The sequence below is a fragment of the Ictidomys tridecemlineatus genome, chromosome 11, assembly GCF_052094955.1.
Source record: "Ictidomys tridecemlineatus isolate mIctTri1 chromosome 11, mIctTri1.hap1, whole genome shotgun sequence".
NCBI lineage: Eukaryota > Metazoa > Chordata > Mammalia > Rodentia > Sciuridae > Ictidomys > Ictidomys tridecemlineatus.
The window spans coordinates 1,427,130-1,446,681 of NC_135487.1; the positions used below are offsets into that span (position 1 = coordinate 1,427,130).

The window sequence follows — 19,552 nt, forward strand, 5'->3', positions numbered from 1 at the left end:
TCTGAGGGACCAGCAGCACCCCACAGAGCTCCCCAATGCTCCTCATCCGTGTGCTCCACCAACAGGCAGTCCGAGCTCTCTGCCTTCCTGGAGGAGGAGGCAGGGTGGGGTAGCCCTGGGAGCCCGGCCTTCTGTCAAGCAGCGAATCCATCAGCCCCAGGCTGGGGGTCTCCCTCTGCACTGGGATGGAGGCAGCTGTCAAAAATGGGTGAAGTTGTCTTCCCTTGGCCAATCTCGGGTCTCAACTCGGTTCCCAGACCTCGTCTCCTTGGAACCCCCATGCCTCTGAAGTCCCCCTGCAGAGGACACACGGGACTGGGGAACTGTCTGCCAGCTCCCAGGGCACCTCTAGGAGAGCAGCCAAGGGTCCCCCTGCACCTGGCCTGGCCTGGCCTGCCTGGGAGCAGAGGGGAGCTCTGGGGAGACTGCGACTCTGTGCTGTCCCACTGGCTGGACACAGATCCCTTTCCCTTTGTCAGTTAAACTGGGCAGCTCTGCAGAGAGGCAGGCCTGGGAGGCCTCCTCACTGGGGACAGGAGCCGTGCAGGCCACCTCGGGAACCGACCCCGGGTGGTACTGCTCAGGGGGTGGGGGTCTGCATTCCCCAATGCACCCTGGCACTGCTGGCCCCTGGCAAGAAGCTAGTGCTCACAACACTTAGGGAATTAAACAGACCCTGAGGCTCCCACACAGACCTGGGATTCACGCAGCCGTGCCAGTGCCTGGCCTTCAGGAGCCTTTGGTGGGAGTGGCCACAGTGGGTGCTGAAGTTGTCCCTGTGGCCATAGCCCCAGGCTTAGATGGTGCCCATGGCCAGGGCCTTCTGCAGAACCCTGCAAGCCAGGGCAGGGGCATCCCCCTCAATTCCCTTTGGCCTCCCCCAGGTGTACCCATTTGGACCAGTCTCTGCTGTGGACCAAGCCTGACCCACAGTCCCAAGGTTCCAGTGCTCTGCGGTCTTCCCAGGGCTCCTGGGCTTCCTGTCCTGCTTCTCTGGGTAACACACACCCAAGCAGGGTCACCTGACCCTGGGTCTTCACTTGACCTCTCTGCTTGGTTGCCTCGAGCTAAGATGGGGCAAATCTCATCATCTCGGGCTCCTGAGGCGGTGGCATAAATCAATATAGGTAAAGATCTGAGAGCAGCCAGGTGCAGTGGCCCACACCTGTAATCCCAGCTACTAGGAGGCGGAGGCGGAAGAATCCTGAGTTCCAGGCCAGCCTCAGCAACTTAGCAAGACCCTGTCTCCAAATAAAATAAAAAGGGCTATGGGTGTGGCTCAACGGCACCATGCTTGCCTAGCAAGTACAGGGCCCTGGGTCCACTGCATGGCACACGGCAGGCCTCCTTTGCCTTCCCTGCCCATCCCAGGAGGCACAGGTCCTGGGCAGAGCAGGTGCAGTCCTGGGAGGGGTTCTCCCTGCAGAAGCATCAAGGTCTCTGCAGACAGAAGGAACCAAAATACGAGTTCACTCCTGGATTCCAAACCTCCAGCCGAGGGCCCTGGACAGCTTGGCTGGTGCAGCCCGCATCTCACACCCTTGACCTGGGTCCTCTCCCACGATGAGGCTGCACTCCCAGCCACATCTCGAGCCGATGGATGCTGCCAGACAGCCCACCTGGTCCCCGCCAGCCCTTCTCCATCGCCCACTCTGCCAACCCACGGGGACCACACCGGGAACACCAGGCCCCTAGGAGGGAGGCCTGTGCCGCGACGTGGCTCAGTTGTCCTCCTGTCCCCCAGGCTCCCGCGGGAGCAGAGGAGGACATTTCCAAAGCCCTGGCCAGGACCACAGAGAGTCCCAAAGGCCCCTCCACCAAGTCCACCGTGACCTCCACAGGAAGGCGGTGAGCTGCCCCAGGCTGCCCTCCCTCCCTCCTGAGAGGTCCCTTAGGCAGGGCCCAGCCTGGCTCCCGGCCAACCCCAGGCTCCCCAGCTCCCTCTGCCCTCCCCGTGCTCTGCCTCCTGGCAGGTGGCTGGGAGCTGACACCAGAGGAGAGGTGCCCGGGTCTGCCCTTCCTCACCTCCAGCAGGCACCTTCCCTCTCCTGGGCAGCGCCCAGGGTGGACGTCAGGAGACTCGGGTCTGAGGCCCAGTTTGACCACAGCCTGCATGTGTGTCCCCTTCCGTGTGGAGAACAGGGTGACCGGGTCCACTGGGGTTTCCTCACAGGAGCAGTTAGGACCTGAGTTGGAGTGAGGAGGGGCCTGCAGTAGACGTCCTTCAGGGACCAGCATGGGCTCCAACGCCATGTCCTCACACAAGCCCCCAGCCCTGGCGCTGTCCAGTCCCCACTACACGTAGCCGGCAGTTCCCTGCCGATTCTGCCCCACACCTGGGACAGCAGCCCAGCAGGGCCGCGGTGTACGGGAGCTCCTCCACCACTGTGGGCCACGGCACGGGGCCGGGGGCCCAGAGTGCTGGCAGAGGCAGCAGCTTGACAGGGCTCGGCCTCGGGGGTCTGCCTGGAGCCTGCCCTCCCTGGGCTTCCCCACCCCAGGCCGGATGACCAGCTGGCTCCGCTCTGACCCCAGCACGGGAGGGACAGGGAGCCAGCGCCCTGTGCTCGGGAACACCAGGCCCCGGGCTGCGGAGGAATCTTTTAGGAGTAGCACACTCCTCGGGCTCCCTGCTCTTCTCCCGTGGGCATGTCTGAACCTGGGCCCAGCCTCACCCCGGGGTTAGTGACTGACACCAGCCTGGCCCCGCAGGAGACAAGCCACCCCTCTCAGAGAGACCTCCATCCCGCCAGTGTTTCCCACAGTCTCTCCCGAGCCTGTGATTAAACAGATGGAAATGCCAACAAGACGCGACTTGCGCTGGGGGGAGGCTGCTCCCTGAGACATGCACACGGCACCCCCTGCCCTCCCTGCCAAGCCAGGCTGTGCCCAGCACCACGCGGGCCATGTGGAACTTTCCACACCTCGCTCCCGGATCGTGCCCCCAGAAGTCCCGCTCGGCCACCGGGTGTCTGTCTGTGGGACCCACCACGAGGCCCAGGCCACCCGCCCCTGCCTCCACCCACATGGCCAGCCTGGACCCAGAGCACCACACAGAGTCCCCATGGGGCCTCCAGGCTGCCCCCCCGGTGGCTCTACAGGGCAGGTCTGTCCAGCCCCCGAGAGCCTGGGTGAAGGTGGGCTTCCAGGAAGACGGGCTGCGGGGGGCATGGCTACTGCCGGCCCCTCTCCCTGTGTCCCCTGCTCCCTGGGCCCATGCGCGCCCCCTGCCCTGCCTGCCCATCCATTCCTTTAGGCCCTGCTGGCACCAGCTGAACACCCCAGGCGGCCGGCAAGGCTCCCCAGGCCTCCAGAGCCCAGGTCAGTGGAGACCCAGAAGGAGCAGCCAAACGAGAAACTGGAAGGTGACCGGTGTGAGGCAGGGCACAGCAAGGGTGGGCAGCACGTGTGTGCCACCAGCGATGGCTGGCAGCCGGACGGTGACATCTGGGCCAGGACCCAAGATGAGGAGGAACAGGCAGCCCAGGAGCCGGGACAGGCCATGGAGGCCGAGACAGAGGTCCTCCCAGCCCAGCCTGGCTCACATGCTCTGCAGTTAATGAGCTCTGGAGTAGAGGGGCTCCTACCCGCCACTGGGGCCTGAGCCACCTTCCTCCCAGGCCCTTCTTGTCACCAACCCGCCTCCCCCGAACCTTCCCACATGAAGGAAGCAGCGGTAGCTGCAGCTTCTGCCCTCCTGGGTGGAGGCAGGGAGCAAGCCGCAGGCCAGTGGGGGGCGCAGAGGCACCGGGCGCTGAGGGGCAGCACGTGTCTCTCGTCCCAGCCACCCAGGAGCCTGGGGCAGGAGGATCATGAGAGCGAGACCAGCCTTAGCAACTTAGCAAGCCCCTGACTCAAAATAAAAAATAAGGGCTGGGGTGTAGCTCAGCGGTAAAGTGCCCCTGGGTTCAATCCATTAAAAAACAAAAACGTGGGGAAATGTCCCCAGGCAAGAGGGCAGGAGCAGGTGTCCAGCAGGGCAGGGCTCTGGGACACGGAGGCTGTGGCAGCGCCTGCAGGGAGTAAACTGCCTGGGGAACTGGAGACCTCCCGAGGTCCCTGGCAGGAAAGTCAGGTGCAGGGCTTGTGGCCAGGGGAAGGACCATGGGCAAGCACAGCTGGACTGCTGGGGCCAGAGAGGTGCTGAGGCAGAGCCTCGGGGTTCTGTGAACGGACGTGGACCAGGGTCTGGAGTTGAGGACAGACGGCGACGGCTAACGCCTGTGCTGGTCGTGTCTGAGCAGGGGGCAGGCGGCCTGGGGCCTGGGAATACTGGAGGCTGCTCAAGTGGGGTGCAGGGTCAGGGCTGCTCTGGGGCTGAGCAGAGCATAGGTGGAGGAGCGGGCGTCCTGCTGGCTGAGACACGGCCAGGCCACCCATGCAGAAGACCAGCTTGATATGGGTCCTGGACATGCAGGGCCCACTGGGCGGGCATCCAGAGGGAACCAACCACACCAGCCACAGCAGCAGGGACTAGTGTGCCCTGCAAGTGGGGCGACCCCTCAGAGATGGGCGGGCCCCAGTGGGTGTCTCCCTCCGCTCTCCCCTCGGCCTTCCCACCTGGGCTCTGTCCTGCACAAGCCTTGCCTCCCGGCAGGTCCCAGCCATCCCCTGTGGCCACCTGGTCCCTAGGCTGGCCGGGCTGTGTCCCCCTCTCAGCACTTCCCGCTGGCAGCCCCTCGTCCTGTCTCCATGACTCCCTCTCCTGGCTTCAGGACTGTCCTTCCCAGCCCCCTCCCAGGGCTCTGCTCCCACCTGCCTCCCTCCAGCCTCTCCATGCCGTGCCCAGGATCCCCGGCAGTCACCTCCATGCCCTCCTGCCCACGGGACGCCACCTCTGAGAGTCTGCGGCAGCCCGTGTGGCCAGGCTCCATGCCCACCTCCCCTGTGCCCCCTGCAGCCTTTCTAGCCACCACCGCAGGGCGCAGATGAATCCTTGACCTTCTCCCACAGTCCTCTCCTGCCCTCCCTCCGCAAGTCCCTTCAAACTGTCCCGGTCACTCCCTGTTCAGCCCCCTGCTGGTCACTTCCCAGGCGGCAGTCAGAAGCTCCACCAGCCTCGTCCTCTCCTGCCTGTCCGCCTGGGTGGCCCCTGGGTGTTGCCAAGGCAACAGTCCTGGCAGTGCCCAGGCCCCTTGCTTTACCATCTCAGGCCAAGTCCTCAGGGTCACCCACACACTCTCCAGCGGGCCAGCACATGCTGCCCAGCCCTGCCTCTGTCCCCCACCTGTTCTGGGTGCCCGCCTCCCTCACCTGCACCCTTCCAGCCAGGGCGCCCAGCCTCGGCCCTGCCCTCCTGTGGCCTGTTCTCGCAGTGCACCCTGTCCTTCTGGAACCCAGGTCGGCCCCGTCCCTGCTCTGCTCCACTGCCCCTTGCACACAACAGGTGCTAGTAACTCTTCTTGCTGCTCTGGTGAGCTTGCCCCACGGGGCGTCCCTGGGGCCCCGCCTGCCCACAGGCTGTGCTTTCAGCAGGAGCCCAGGGACACCTGCTCTCGGCACACACCGCAGACCCCTGCTCTGCTCGTCACATAAGGGAGCCTGACACTCACACTCTTGGCACCCTCTGCAGGGGGGATGAGGCAGGGGACAGCCAGGCCCCACGGCAGTTATTCTGCTGCAGATACAGAAGGTGCAGAAGAGCCTGGTGCCTTGAGTCGCCCCGTGTCTCTCTCAGGATGCTAAAGCCCAGAGAGGAGCCAGCGATGGTGGCTGGGCACCAGGAAATCTGGGAAGCAGTGGGGAGTCCCGGGTGTTGGGGACAGAGTCTATTATAGAGTCTGCACAAGCACAGCCCTCAGTTCTGCTCTGCACTGTGAGCGGGGCTCAGAGCCCAGGGAACAAGGCAGGACCCAGCCCTGTCTCCATGTCCCTCGGGCCAGGTGAGCGAGGTTGACAGTCAGGAGCTGTAGACCCAAGATGTGGTACCGCTTGGCCAAACCCACAGGGACTCTCCAGTCCTCCTGCCAGACAGGAAGATGGCGAGCAAACAAAGAGCAGCAGAGACGCCCGAGGAAGGCTCTGGAACCGGGCCTTTTCTGTACCTGCTCCTACAGACACGTGCAGCTGACAGGGGCAACAGCCAGTGGCCTCCACGGTGACCCTGGAGCTCGGTACCAACCTAGCAGACATCAGGGTTGTGCTCTTCCACTTATGGCAAAGGAAATACTCAGTAAGGGCACTGCTCCCCAGACGCAGCCAATGCGCTCCACAGACAGAGCTCCCAGTCGGAACCCCAGACAATGCTGGGGTGCCCTGGACAGGCCATCCAGCTGTGGCTCCAACAGCATCCTGCAAGGCAGAGCTGGCAGCAGGCTCCTGTGTGGCCACTGTACACGGACCGTGATGACAAAAGCCAACAGCGGGGTAAAGCCCCCACTCCAGTTCTGCTGGTCCACCTGGTTTAACACATTTTGGGCAGAACTGCGTTGGCCTCTGGTACTCAGACAGTGGAACAAAGTCATAAATACTCTCTTTGACACAGAAGCAGGGAAACTGAGTCTCCCACCCAGATTAGGATGACCCACTCAGCTCCGCTCCCCCAGGGGTGGGGAGGTTAGGACCATGGTGGGCTCTGGGCTCAGCCACTCCCTGCCCTTGTCACTTGACCCAGTGCAGAAGAGGTGCGCAGCATGATGGACCCTACTACAGGGACGGTGCACGCATGGAGGACAAGCCCAGCTCTCCCCAGCCTAGAAGAAGCACAGCACATAGTGGCCACTGCTGGATCCCAGGGCAGGAGGCGGCAGCATGTTGGATGCTAGTGGCCCCCAGAGGGACTCTGTGGCCTCAGGACAGCGGCTCTCTGCCTCCCACCACCTCCCAGGACAGACACCCGAGCAGCAGCCGCTCAGCCTTGGTGCCGTCCTTCCCGCAGGACAATGCCTGCTCCATCAAAGAGTCCCTGTGGCCCCAGGCTTCTCAGCTGGCCAGACAGGGACACTGGCCAGGGGTCTTCCAGGCATGACAGCCTATGCCCTGGCAGCCAGGAGGCCACACTGTCTGTGGTCAGAGTGATGCTACCCTCAGGGGCTGTTTTCGCCACAAGGTGCTAGTGGTGATGCATCAAGGAACGAGCAGGTGGCAGACGGCTAGGGAACACCCCTTCCTTACTGGGTGCAGATTCAAAGCAAGGGCCAGGTGTGCAGAAGCCGGGGACCTCTAGACTCAAGTGCATGGAGCCAGTGCCCAGGTCAGGCCGTGACATTCACTCTCTGAGCCACACTGTGCCACACACACACTGCCATTCTGTGGGGGGGAACACCCCCACAGGCACAAAACACCCAACACACAATGTATACACACCGTCACAAGGCACTTGTAACCCACATGTCCGTAGCACACAAGCACACCTGCACACAGGTACACACACCTGGACACACCTAGAACACAGGAACCCACCCACCTCTGTTCTCACCTGCATATGCACCATGTCCATACATGGTGCACACACTCACGAACAGCCACACACACCATGCCACGCCTTTCATGCACATACATCTTCATGCGTGTGAGTACTGTGGCATACACACTTACAGACACACACGGACTCGCCTCTCTCGTGCCCACACCAGCCCTGGCCACACTGCCTGGATCGGCCGCACCACGGCCCTGTCCTGGGAGGGCAGACCTGGGGACACACGCAGTCTGCCACCCACCCACCATCTCTCTGCCTGATGCTGTCCCCCGCATGGAGCTTGTACCTGCAGCCCTGCTCTCTAAGCTCCCCTGAGGGGAAGGCCCTGCACAGAGCAGCTGCGGGGCCCTCTGCCTGCTCAATTAGCAGCCTGGAGCCTGCCTGAGCCCAGGGACTTGGCAGGTCTGGAAATGAGCCCAGGTCCCCAGGGCGCAGCCCGGGGATCAGGCCTGGGGGCCAAACACAGGCTGCAGTCCCTTCTTTCCCTCTGCCAGGCCAGCACCCTGCCTGAGGGGGCAGCGGGAGGCCTTGGCTACACCTGCAGGTCCTGTCCTCTGAGCCCACACCCACCTCAAGAGCAGCCCACGCCGGGGAGCACACCCGCTGCTGTCAAATAAACACCTCACCCCAGGGGAGGATGCTCTTGGCCCTGGGGGGGGCAGCTCACAGCGAGGCTGGGAGCAAAGGTGACCCCCAGGTGTGCTGAGCCCCTGGCAGCGGGGGCAGCAGAGAGCAGAGACACCAGCCTCCAAGCTGAGGAGGCTCGCCCAGCCTTGACAGACTGGCCCAGCCTCCTGGTCTCTGCCCAGCCAGTGGCCACTGGCTCTCAGAGCTACCCCAGGATTGACAGGTTCCCAAATCTGTCCACCTCCAGCCTCGGTCCCGCCTCCAGCCCCCTCAATGCCTCCCTTCCTGCTTCTGGTCACCCCAGAAGGCAGCAGGCACCCGACCAGGAAGACGAGCAAAAACAGACCCCTCTGAGCCTCCACCATGCAAGACCCGCACACGCCCACCCCCAGAAGGACAGAGCCCGGTTCCCAGATGCCCCGTGCCAGCGCGTCACACCTACCGTGGCGAGGTGCCTCATGGGGTCACCGACGTACAGCATGGTAGGCACTCGGGGGTCTGCACACGCCGGGGAGCCGGTGTGCCACGGGACGAGGCATGGGTCTGGGTGGCTGGGGAGGGAAGGGGCAGAGCAGCGGCCGCTGGGCGGGGTGGCCCGAGGGGCGAGGCTCCGTGGCTAGGGAGGCAGGAGCCAGGGATGCTGCGGAACCTGTGGGCCGCTTGTTGGCATTTTCCCTTTTCCCATCTCCCTTAGTTCTGTCAACTGGCCGCATCCAACAACAAACCCACAGCCCACCCCTTTATTCCTCATGACTATGCATCAACGCCGGGGCAGGTCTCAGCTTGCCCAGGGATGTTGGACCGCACCAAGGAGGCCGCGCGGGGGGAGCGGGCAGGCACGCAGGTCAGTGGCCGGCTCCAGCAGAACACCCCACCTGCTCCTTCTGAGCCCCGCCCAGGGAAGGCTCTGGGGGCCACAGCCCTCTCCCGGAAAGCATTCTCTGTCCCCGAGCACAAGGGGCGCGTCCTGGCCCTTGAGGCCTGGTAGCCACAGCTGGGCACCCCAAGGAGAGAGATGTTGCCTGCCGCCAGCCGTGGCGCCCCAGGCAAGCAAACCCCCTCCCGCCCCAGGAACTGGGGGTCCATGGGCATCACCCTAAGGGCTGTACAGAGCAGAGGCACACCGGGAGATTTGTGTCTCTGGACCTCTAGGGAATCAGGGGACACAATGGCACCCTTGCATGGTAAAAGATGACGTCAGAGAACCCAGAGCCCCACCTGGAAGATGCCATCTTGTCACCCTTGCCCAGCCCCAGGAAGCAGAGATATGGCCACGACCACCAAAGAAGAGCCAGAGGGCCTCTGGGGCCCCCAGCACAGCTCATGGCCCTTGGCACAGCCAGGGGCTTGCGTCAGCAGCGCAGGGGCAGGGGGTGGGGGGACGGGAGCAGTGTGGCTCTCTTTCTCCAACACCAGGTTTCCATTCTATTTTAACCATCTCTGGTGCAAAGTGTCCTCCACAGAGGGGCTGGACCTGCCCGGCAGAGCATCCACAACACAAAGCCTCAAGTGACACGGAGCCTTCCCTGGAGCACGGCAGCTTCCGGCCCATGAGCAAGGAGACCCTTCTCTTGCAAACCACCTTCAGCCTCCGCAGAGCTGGCAACAGCTGGGCTTGGGCAGAGAGGGGCTGGGCCTGCGGCTGGGTCTGCGAGGGCCCAGCCTTGTCCAGCCTTCTGGTCCACTGGGCTGGAGGAAGAAGGAGGGCACCCAGGAGCAGGCCCCACCGGGGGGCTGGGGCGAGACCCCACTCAGTGCTCTAGGGTCCATGAGGGGCAGAGAAAGGCTCGGCTCTACACGGTCAGCCCAGGCTGGCCTGGGCCCCTGACTCCAGCTGCCAAGGCTCTGAGCTCCTAACAGGCAGGTCCAGATCACCGGGGAAAGCAAAGCTCCCTTTGTGGGACAAGCGTTCTGGAGGACATCTCTGGGTGACACCGCGCGGGGACCTGCAGGGGGGCCCAGTGGGAAGTCGGTGCAAGCAGCAGTCCCCTCCTGTGGGGTGGGGGTCGGGCATGAGCCCCGACACTGCCCTGGGCAGGGCCTGTCCTTCAGTGAGGTTCCTGCTGGTGGCCGCTGGCCCTGCTCAGAGGAGTCCTAGGGAGGTGAGTCCTTTCCACTTCCAAACGTGGACAGCTCTGGGGAGGCAGGAGGACCCTGATTCGAATCCCACCCCCATGGGGCACCGCAGGGTGAGGGCAGGTTCCCCAACCTCTGCACAAGTGAGTCCTCAGCCTCCAGGGGAGAGTGGAGGGATGCAGAGGCTCAGAGTCCTGAGCTCAGGCCAGTCCTCCCGCCTGCCTGTTCTTACAAACTCCCCAGGGGGAGAGCAAAGGAAGCACCTGGCGGGAGGCGGGGACAGCCTTCTGGTCCACCGGGCTGGAGGAAGAAGGGCCCGAAGGGCGGGCGGGTGGCCCGGAGGAGCTGCGAGCGACCCAGAGACTGCGCAGTGGGCTGGAGCCCCAAGCAAGGCTGCTGGCTTCTGCCCACAGAGCACTCGCTTCCCATGGCGTTCCCCAAGGCGGGGAGGACGGAGTCAGGGTTGGAGTCCCCATCCCTGGAAACAGACACTTCCTAGCCAGGCCCCCAGGGGCTCCCAGGGGGCGCAGCACCTGCTTTTCTGTGTCTGACTCAGCGGACTCCATCCCAGTGACCACCTTCACAGCTCCCCACTGGACAGGAGAGTCCCTTCTACCGACCATCATTCCCCACAGCACCACAGGCACGGGAGGGGCTGTGCTGGAGGAACTCACACACCTCCCTGCTGAACAGGTGGCTGGGCCCCTACCCCCACCCCTGGGGAGAGGCCTGGGGCTCTGTGATGCTGAGGGCTGGGGGCAGGGATTAGCTGGAGTTCATTCCCTAAGGTCCCCTGCCACTAAAGCTTGTGGAGGGCTCCCAGGTGGTCGTGGTGGGCTGGGTGGGGCTTAGAGCTGAGCAGGGGAGCCCTGTCCCTTTCTCAGGCTGTCGACACTCTGGGGAGAAAGGGGCACCCTTCCCCACCCATTCCCAGGGCTGTGCACTCGGGGAACCTGCTCACCCTTCTCTGGGGCCTGGGGAGACATGCCCACTCCCCAAGCTGGGAAGTCCTACCCTGGGTGACCCCAGGGGTGTCCAGAGGCTCTAGCATGGGTGTCCATCACTGTGGGCCCAGGCAGATCCCCCGCCTGCGGCAGCGCCTCTTCCCACAGTGCCCCTCCTCCCTGGTGGCCCACCTGCCCCCAGCAGCTGTCACTACAGACAGGCGCCAGGAGAGGCGGGAAGGGGCACTGGGGGGCAGGCACAGCTCAGGGCCTGGAGGGCTCTGGCCAGCACCTGCCTCCCTCCCTTTGTGCTGGGGCCCTCAGCATCCTCCCTGGGGCTGGCTGGGCCTCGGGTGCTCAGTGCCCCCCTTCATGTGGTCCAGGGGGGACTAGGGAACGGATCTGTTCCAAGGCCAGGCCTGGCGACGCTGAGCACAGGAGAAAATCATGATTCCTGTCCCCACAGCAGCCCTCTGCCTGCTTGGCACCCACTGGTGCTTACCGTGCAGGGCTCTGTCCTCCCAGAAAGTGTGGCCAGGGGTGACCCTCATCCTGACGGAGGCCTTCCCTCTTGCAGGGCACAAGGGGGCTGTCGGGGCAGGGCTGAGCCAGTCCTGGACACGCTCACCTGAGCCCTTGGCCCCCACTCCCTGCCCTGCCCCCAGCCCTGGGAGGCTTGTCTCTGGGAGGACACGGCTCTGTTTAGTGAGGGCCACCACTGAGGGCAAGGAGCTCCACCGGCAGGGACCGAGGTGGACAGGGGGTCGGAAGCTCTGGGCCGTCCTCTGCAAAACGGTTCTGAGGCTCCCAGGGACCGGCTTCGAGACACGGGCCTCCTCCCACTCGCCATGAGCCTGGTGTTTGTCACATCCTCCTCCCAGGCCACACACCGCCTGCTGCCCTCAGCCCCAGAGGACTTAGAACCCTTAGTGGCCCTGTTTACAGACAGGGACACCAAGGCCCGGAAAGGTTAGAAAGCCCAAGAGCTGCCCAGCCTGGAATTCTGGCCTCAGAGCCCCCACAGCCACCACAGCCTGAGACCATGGGCTGTCTGAGTCCTGCGGCCACAGAGACCCTTCTGGCCTGCCACAAGACCCATGGCCTCCTCCAAGGCCCACCCTGTTCCCTCTGATGGCCTAACCCAGCTTCTTCAGCTGGCCAGCGAGGCTGCAGGGGACCAGAGGCGAGGTGTGGCCCTCCCCCAATATAAGAGGCTTATGTATCCCCACGTCCTCCTGCTCGGGGCCTGTGACCCATCATTCAACCTCACGATCAGGACACGGAGGCACGTGGGGACTGGGACCCCCTGCTCAGCCCCTCTGCCAGCCGCTGAGGGCACCCCTGCTCCCATGGTTTGACTCCGACGGTTTGGCAGATCTCCTTCAGGAAATTTTCGTCCATCAGGGAGCCAATCTGCCTGCTCCAGATCCCCCAAGGTGGAAGGGGACACCCCAGAAAGTGGCTGTCCCACATGCTCAAGGACCATGCTGCTTTAAGCCCTACCCCCTTCGCTGCAAGATCCCCCCAGCGGGGGACAGCTCAGCACCAAGGGCAGGGTACTGAGGCTCGTTCTGAGTACAGAGTTGGGGTGCTGAGAGGCCTGGGCCCCTCAGACGCCCAAAGTGCCCATTGACCCAAGGCTGAGCTGGTGGCGCCTCTTCTGGGTGGAGTGGAGGTGGGACCAGGATCAGAAACCCACGGCAGCACAGTCCCCGGGGGTGGGGGGCTGCACTCAAGAGACCCCCTCCCCAGCCTCAGCAGAGTGGGCCCATGTGCCCCAGCCCTCAGCAGCCCAGCACCCTCCCCAGTGGACTCTAAAAATGAGCCCCTGTCCTGGGGTTTTAAAATGACCCACCACTCTGGAGGCCAGCCAGCTGCAGGACTCTGGGACTCCCACGGAGCCTGTGTCTGCTCTGCGTGGTTGTTTGAGTGACATCAAATCCCCACAGGAGCCATGCATGAGCTCCCTCCACCCTGGGCAGTGAGAGCGACCCCCTCAGGGGTCACTTCCCAGAGCCCCCTTAGAGAGCCACTGGCCTCAGCCACTGGACTTTAGCCCTACTGGACAGATCAGCTCAAGAGTCCCACTGACACTTGGAGAACGTGGCCCGAGGCAGGGCCGCCCTCGGCCAGCAGTGGCTCTGGAGCTGGTGCCTGTGCCCGTCAGGCTGCACCCTGCCTGGCGCTTCCCACAGACCAGGCCCCAGCCCAAAGCACCACCTGGCAGCATCCAGGGACCTCGCGGGGCTGGAAAGCGCTCCTACAAAGACGCACTTCAGACTTCCATTAGACCGTGCTTTGCGCAGGCTGCTCCCAGTGGCCACAGCGCTGGATGACGGCGAGTGTGCACACTCTGCTAGCGGGCCTGTCCCCGACTGCTCCCCGCGAGGTCTCTCTGTGTCCTTCCCCCCTCTAGCAGTGGGAAGCTGGGAAAATTTAACCGTATGTTTCATGAGATTTAACTCTGATCACCTCACTTCCACTGCCCACGCTGTCCCCCATCCAGCTTTAGTGCCCACTGCCCAGCCTCTGCCGCCCTGTGGCAGGGAAGCTGCCCTCCAGCAGCTGAGTTCTGGATCCCTGCAATCAGACGCCCCTGCGGGTCACCCGTAGTCTGTGCCGTAGCCTGTGCCTCCTCTTTTGCAGTGGGGCTGCAGGAGGGTCGGGGGAGTGGGGGGCTGTGTTGGATGCTCTCGGGGAGCAGGCAGGGAATAGGCAGCGGGCTCAGCGTGAGGCCTGCACAGTGGGGGCCCGGCCTGGCCAGCCTTGGTTCCAGGGAATCCCCACCTCCGGGAACTGAGCTGCACCCAGGAATTTCATACATGGCTTTTACCAAGAGCGTGTCGCTACCTGACAGAGTGGGCCCCTTGTTTGCGGAGGTGCAGGGCCCCACCCTCGTTACCCGACGGCTGGGAGCAGCGTGCCCCAGCAGGCGAGGGCTCGTGAGCCTCCAGCCCAACACGCTCAGCACCAGGCTCCGGGCCAGGGCTGGGTAGCACATCCCACCCACGGGGGCCTGGAACTGCCCCTTGAGCTCCCTGAGGAGGTGGCAGTGACCAGGGGGCAGGTCTGAGGGCCCTCAAAGGCCCTCTGCCCTCTTGGGGGTGATCCGAGTGGCTGGGGGTGGGGTGGAAGCTTGAAACTCTGGAGACAAACATCTTTGGAGCCTGGTGGACAGCTCCTGACTCTCCAGACTCGAGGACACCCGTGTCCAGGTGGGGCACTGGCCAGGGAGGAATTAGGACCCTGATCTCCAAGGAGCAGCCGGCAGGCAGGGGCGCTAGAGGCCGAGGTCAGAGCTTCCCTGTCACTGGTCAGGGGCCACGCTACCGGGCCGAGCCCCAGGCTCCCTTCCCTGCCTCTGCCTCAGGGTCCTCACCTGTACCTGGGCACAGGTGCTGGCGGGCTGCTGGCTCCGGGCCAGTCTCCTGAGCAGGGGCAAAGGCCAGAGCTGGGCATCAGCTCCTCAGAGGAATGGAGCTGGGCTTGCCGCCTGCCCCAGGCTGGGCTGCTCAGGGGAGCCTTTCCTGCCTCCCACCCTGCTCCCTGGAGCAGTGGAGGTGGACTGGGCCACTGCCCCTGGGTGCTGGGCAGGGATGCCCTGGGCTGAGGAGGGCTCCAAGTTCTAGAAGGGGCTTTAGGGCCAAGGGGGCCAGGCCTGCACCCTCCTGGCCTCCAGAGTCCTCAGCTGCCCCCTCCTGCACATAGGTCCTCCGGTGCTGGGCACATAGGAGGCAAGGCCCTGCCCAGGGCTCTCGCTGTCTGGCCCTGCCTCCAGCATGTGCCTACTCAGCTGGGCTCCGCTTCCCTCCTCACTCGGCAGAGTTCCTCCAGAGTCCCGCAGAGACACCTCCTGCGCCTGTCCTCTGGCCTTGTGGGAACCCAGCACCCCGGGGCCCAGTGGGGGAGGTGTGAGAACAATAGGCCTCAAGGGTCTCCCCAGGGCCAGGCGCCATGAATGCCCTGTGCCTCCGGCCTCCCATCCACCTCGCAGCCCAGCTAGGGCTGGACCCACAGGGAGGTGCTGACCCAATCTGCTACCACCGTGGCCAGTCTCTTGCCCAAAAGAGCTCCTGTGGCGGAGTCCCAAGGTCCTGGGGCCACCTGCTCCCCCACTCCCTATGAGCAGGGAGGCCCCTGAGATAGAAGTGTGGCCACTGCCCCGTCTGTGGAAATGAACTCTTGGTCTTGCTCTGGGCCCCTCCCCGCAGGGAGTCCACCTCACCCTTCTCTGTCCTTATGTGGTCCAGAGGACGGGGATGGGGACAGGGGACCAAGCCAGTTAGAGGCACAGGGATGGCTCAGAGTCAGGCCAGGACATGTTCAGACAAACAAGAGGAATCCTGCTGGCCTATGGGCAGAGGACTTCCCTCCTCACGGGGACAGGAGGAGACTGGCAACCCCCACTGTGGTGAGAGGCCACTCAAGGATGAAGTCCCCCGGGAGAAAGCAGGGCAAGACAGAGGGAGGCGGAGGTGGTACCTCTGGACCCAGCCAGGCCTGAAGCCCTTCCTGCCGCTGGATCCAGCCGCCACTGAACCCATTCCTACCTCTGCACTGGCAGCTACGTCAGCCCATGTTTTCCTGCTCTGTAATTCGAAGGGTCTGGACCACAGGGTTTGTCGCCTGAGGGCCAGCTTCCTGCTTCTTCCAGACCCCCTCAACAGGCCAGGCCACATTTACTGCCCGATCAGGGCCTCTGCAGAGGACGGCCCCACTCACCATGACGGAGGTGGTCAGGCCCGGCAGCTGGAAGACGTCCATGCTGGGCTCGGCACCGACGGCAGCCTCGTTACTCCCCCGGCTCGACTGCGGAAGGTCAAAGTAGGTGCTGTCTGGCTCCCTGGGCCGGGGAGAGGGGACAGGCCATCAGCATCCTGCCCACAGGGCCCCCGGGCGCAAGGCCAGCCCCTCTCTCCTCCCGGAGATGCTCACTGTCCCCTGGTGTCCTCAGTGCCCTCCCGCTGGCCCCCCGCCTGCCTGCCCTCGGTGGTGAGTGCCCTGTCCCCAGGCCAGCGCCGGCCCCAGGCATACTCACAGGGAGCTCCAGAGGTGCTCGAAGGTGGCTCCCTCGTCAGGGGACGTGGAGGTGGACTGGGCCATGGCCCCCTGGGCTGTCTTCCAAGGGCAGCTCACTCTACAGGGAGAAAGGGCAGGTGAACACTCTGGCAACGCCACCCTCCTCTGGCAACGAGGGCACAAGGGCCAGCCTGGCGCACTGGCCAGGTGCCCTCCTGCCCCATGCTCGGCCTCCACCTGCCCCCCCAGTCATCCAGCCCCTGGCCCAGAGCGGCAGACAGAGGCCACGGTAGGCAGCAGGGGCTGGACGGGTCTGGATCCACACCTGCTGGGCACCCTCTGGGAGACGGATCTAGCCCTTGCCAGAACCTGGGGCGCAGTCAGGCTGTGCATGAGCAACAGGGGTCGGCACGAGGAATGCTGCTTCAGGACCGGCCAGGGTTGGGGGTTCAGCCACACAGGCTCCCTGCTGCCCAGGACCTTGAGACGGCTCAGACCATCCCCTCTCTTGGCTAAGAGAATGTGTGGGGACACCCCTGAGGCTGGAGTCCAGCCCAGGTCTGTGCGTCTCTGTACCCAGGTTTCTGTGGGTCTCAGACGGCCACTCAGCTCTGAGCTGGTGTCCTGCCCTGGGACCTGGAGGCCAAAACGGCACCCCACGTGGGAGCCCACCAAGGCCAGGACCCGAGGCAAGCACTGCGTGGGTGGTCTCTCCACGGAGAAGCCCGGAGATTGGGGTGCCCTGACCACCACCCCAGATCCTCTGGCCTTGTCCTCACAGTGGCCTCTCCAGAAAGTGTCTGTGACCCGCTCTCCTAGCCCTGCAGTGGCCCTGGCCACCCAGGAGGAGGTGGCAGTGACCAGGCCAGGCACAGCCAGGCACACTGTCCTGCAGTGGGAAAGAGGGACAGAGACCCAAGTCCACCCTGCCCACTGCCCCCCACCCAGGCCAGGGCTCCGTTCCCCCTGGGCCAGCCTCCTGGGTCCGTGGGAATCAACTTGGCCACGCCCTGCAGTGACCACACCGACAGGCCCAGACCTGCCCGTGGCTGGCAGGGGCGGGAGGGCAGGGCCTGCAATCTGTCGCTTTGGTCAGTCCCCAGGCCTGCGGCTTGCTTCTGGGGCTGACACGTGCCAGGCCTCCAGTGCTCAGAGGAGTGGCACGGGACAGGAGGCCACTACGGGGGACTGGCTTGGCAGTGGCCAAAGGAGGCCTGAGGGCTGAGTTAGTCAGGGGGCAGCGACACTCAGACAGCCAGCCCGAGGACAGCTGGCCACAGATGGCCTGAGGACACTAAGACAGCCAGCCCTCCGACAGACCTGAATCACCTGTGTCTTGACCAGGGACCCAGTGGGTCCCCTTGGCTCATCCTTTCTGGGTGAACGGCACCTGTCAGGGAAGCCACTTTGGGGCAGGAGGTGGCCTGCAGGCTGCACCCAGCTGTGAGTGGGGGAGGATGGCTGGGCTGCTCACACCCCAGAGGACAGCCCAGGAGGCCTCTCCCCAACAGCCGCCTGGTCCTGCCCCTCAGATTCGTGGACAGACCCTCCGGCTTGCAGAGGTAACTCCGCCAACGTCACATGGTTCCAGAGTAGCATCATCCACCTTGGCCAGATGGGACGGACAGTCCCAAAGCCACTGCAGAGGAGCGATGGACCCTGGGTCTCCAGCAAGGGGACGGACCTTGAGAAACGGATGCTCAGAGGAAGAGGCTGGTCACAAAGGGAGATGTGGCCAGTCCTGGAGGCTGACCGGGAGCCAGGGGTGGGGAGAAGAGGTGGCAGGGAGGGAGGAACGGGCGTGGGCTTTCTTCTGCCGTGACGACAGCGCTCTGGGACCACACAGAGGAGGCGGCTGTGCCTCGCGGAGAGCGTGCAGAACACGCTGAAGTGTCCGCGGGAATATCAGGTGAATTTTGTCTCAATACAAAATTCCATTTTTTTTTTTTTAAAGAAGCTGGGGCAGCATGTGGGAGGAGCGGCATCGCCAGCACGTTCTGAGTGCACTTCCCAGGCCAGCTGCAGGAGAGGGCCACCTCCCAGAGCCCTGTCCAAGTTTTCACCACCGCTGACGGGGACAGGAGCGAGGGCTGGCAGACCCCCGTCCGGGCTGTGCACCCACCTCCCCCTCACGGCCTCCCAGGGAGCAGCCTGGGGAGGTGAGCCAGAGCCCGGGAGTAGATCCGGGTCTGTGGACTTGACCGGCACCTCCACCTCCTGAGCACCACCCAACCCGGTTTCCCCCACGCTCAGCGCTTCTCCAGAGAGCACTGGGGGCACCTGCACTGACCTCAGGCCAGCTCCCTTTCGGGGACAGACCTGCAGGGCTGGTCCTCTGGGGAAGCATCAGGGGCCCTAACCCCACCCCTTGAGCCGCGTACCTGGAGGGGCAGCTCGAGCTGCTCTGTCCACCTGGAAGGCAGCGGTGCCCACACCCGGAAAGTAAGCAACACTGGAGCCCCAAGGGGCCTGCTGAGGAGGAGGCCAAGGAGGGTCTCTCCGGGGTCACTGTGCTCCAAGAGGCTCAGCAGACTCTGTCCCGCAGATCCCACAGCTCACTCCCCCACCTACCCCCAAAGACAAGACTCCCGACAGGCGCTGCTTCGGCAGCTGCAGCACCCACCTGACCCTCAGGACACTGGAGCATGTCCCTCCTTGCCTAACCCCCACTGGGCAGCTCTCATGCTGAGCATCAGACCCCAGGCTCCTCACCATGGCCACTGTGCCCACCTCCCAGGCTGGCCCTCCTGCAGCCCATCTGGAGATTGTGTACTTCTCCAACACCAGCACCCAGGCCCTGGGCGCTCTAAGGTCCCTGGTCAGCATCCAGCCCAACAGCCACCCCCCTTCCTTCCTCACCCTGCTCTGCCCAGCGTCCTCCTGCTTCCTGACTAGTCGGCCTCCCCCGAGCACGGAGGCCAGAGGGACACTGCGTCAGAGCCCGTGCCTGGCTGCTGGCCCCCTCACACCTGCCCAGGAACTGGGTTGGGAGAGGGTGTGGCCCCTTCCTCCAGGCCCCGGGCACTGCACAGGGGACACCCCTGCAAGCGGGGCCTGATGGGAGACGCTGTCTATGTCTTCAGATGGATCATCTTAACTCCTCCCACCGCCCTTAGGCCACACCCCTTTTCACCCTGCCCCGTGGGCACCGAGCTCCCCAGCACCACCAGCAGGAGGCTGGTCTCCTTCCCTTCCCTGCCAGGCCCAGATCCCACCACCGCCCTCCGGGCCTTCAGCATGGGCCTCTGCTGCCACCACCAGGAGCATCTGTAGGCACCACAGGAGCCAGACCCACCCGGGGCTGGACAAGGGCTTTCTACAGGCAGGGGACTGGACGGGGGCATCTGGCTTCGGGAGTGTGTGACTTCAGGGGTCAGGGTGCAGGTCATGGTGCGAGACGTCCTGCCTGTGTGGGGGTCTATGGCAGGGCCCACAAACCTGCATTGAGCAAGCCACCCCCTGCCACAAA

General features: G+C 64.2%; 1 protein-coding gene across 2 annotated transcripts in view; it reads right to left on the minus strand.

Annotated features, from left to right (window-relative positions):
• Tp73 (tumor protein p73) overlaps positions 1 to 19,552 on the minus strand; it is a 49,952-nt gene that overhangs the window by 23,518 nt on the left and 6,882 nt on the right. Inside the window, exons 2-3 of one of the 2 annotated variants that reach the window (XM_005339216.4) lie at positions 16,103 to 16,201; positions 15,787 to 15,907 (exon numbers count right to left, since the gene is read on the minus strand). In XM_005339216.4, the coding sequence (XP_005339273.3) occupies positions 15,787 to 15,907; positions 16,103 to 16,167 (186 nt within the window). In that variant the 5' untranslated portion in view covers positions 16,168 to 16,201. Of the gene's footprint in view, positions 1 to 8,486; positions 8,725 to 15,786; positions 15,908 to 16,102; positions 16,202 to 19,552 lie in introns of those variants that run through there. The other variant, XM_040287800.2, reaches the window with a different exon arrangement.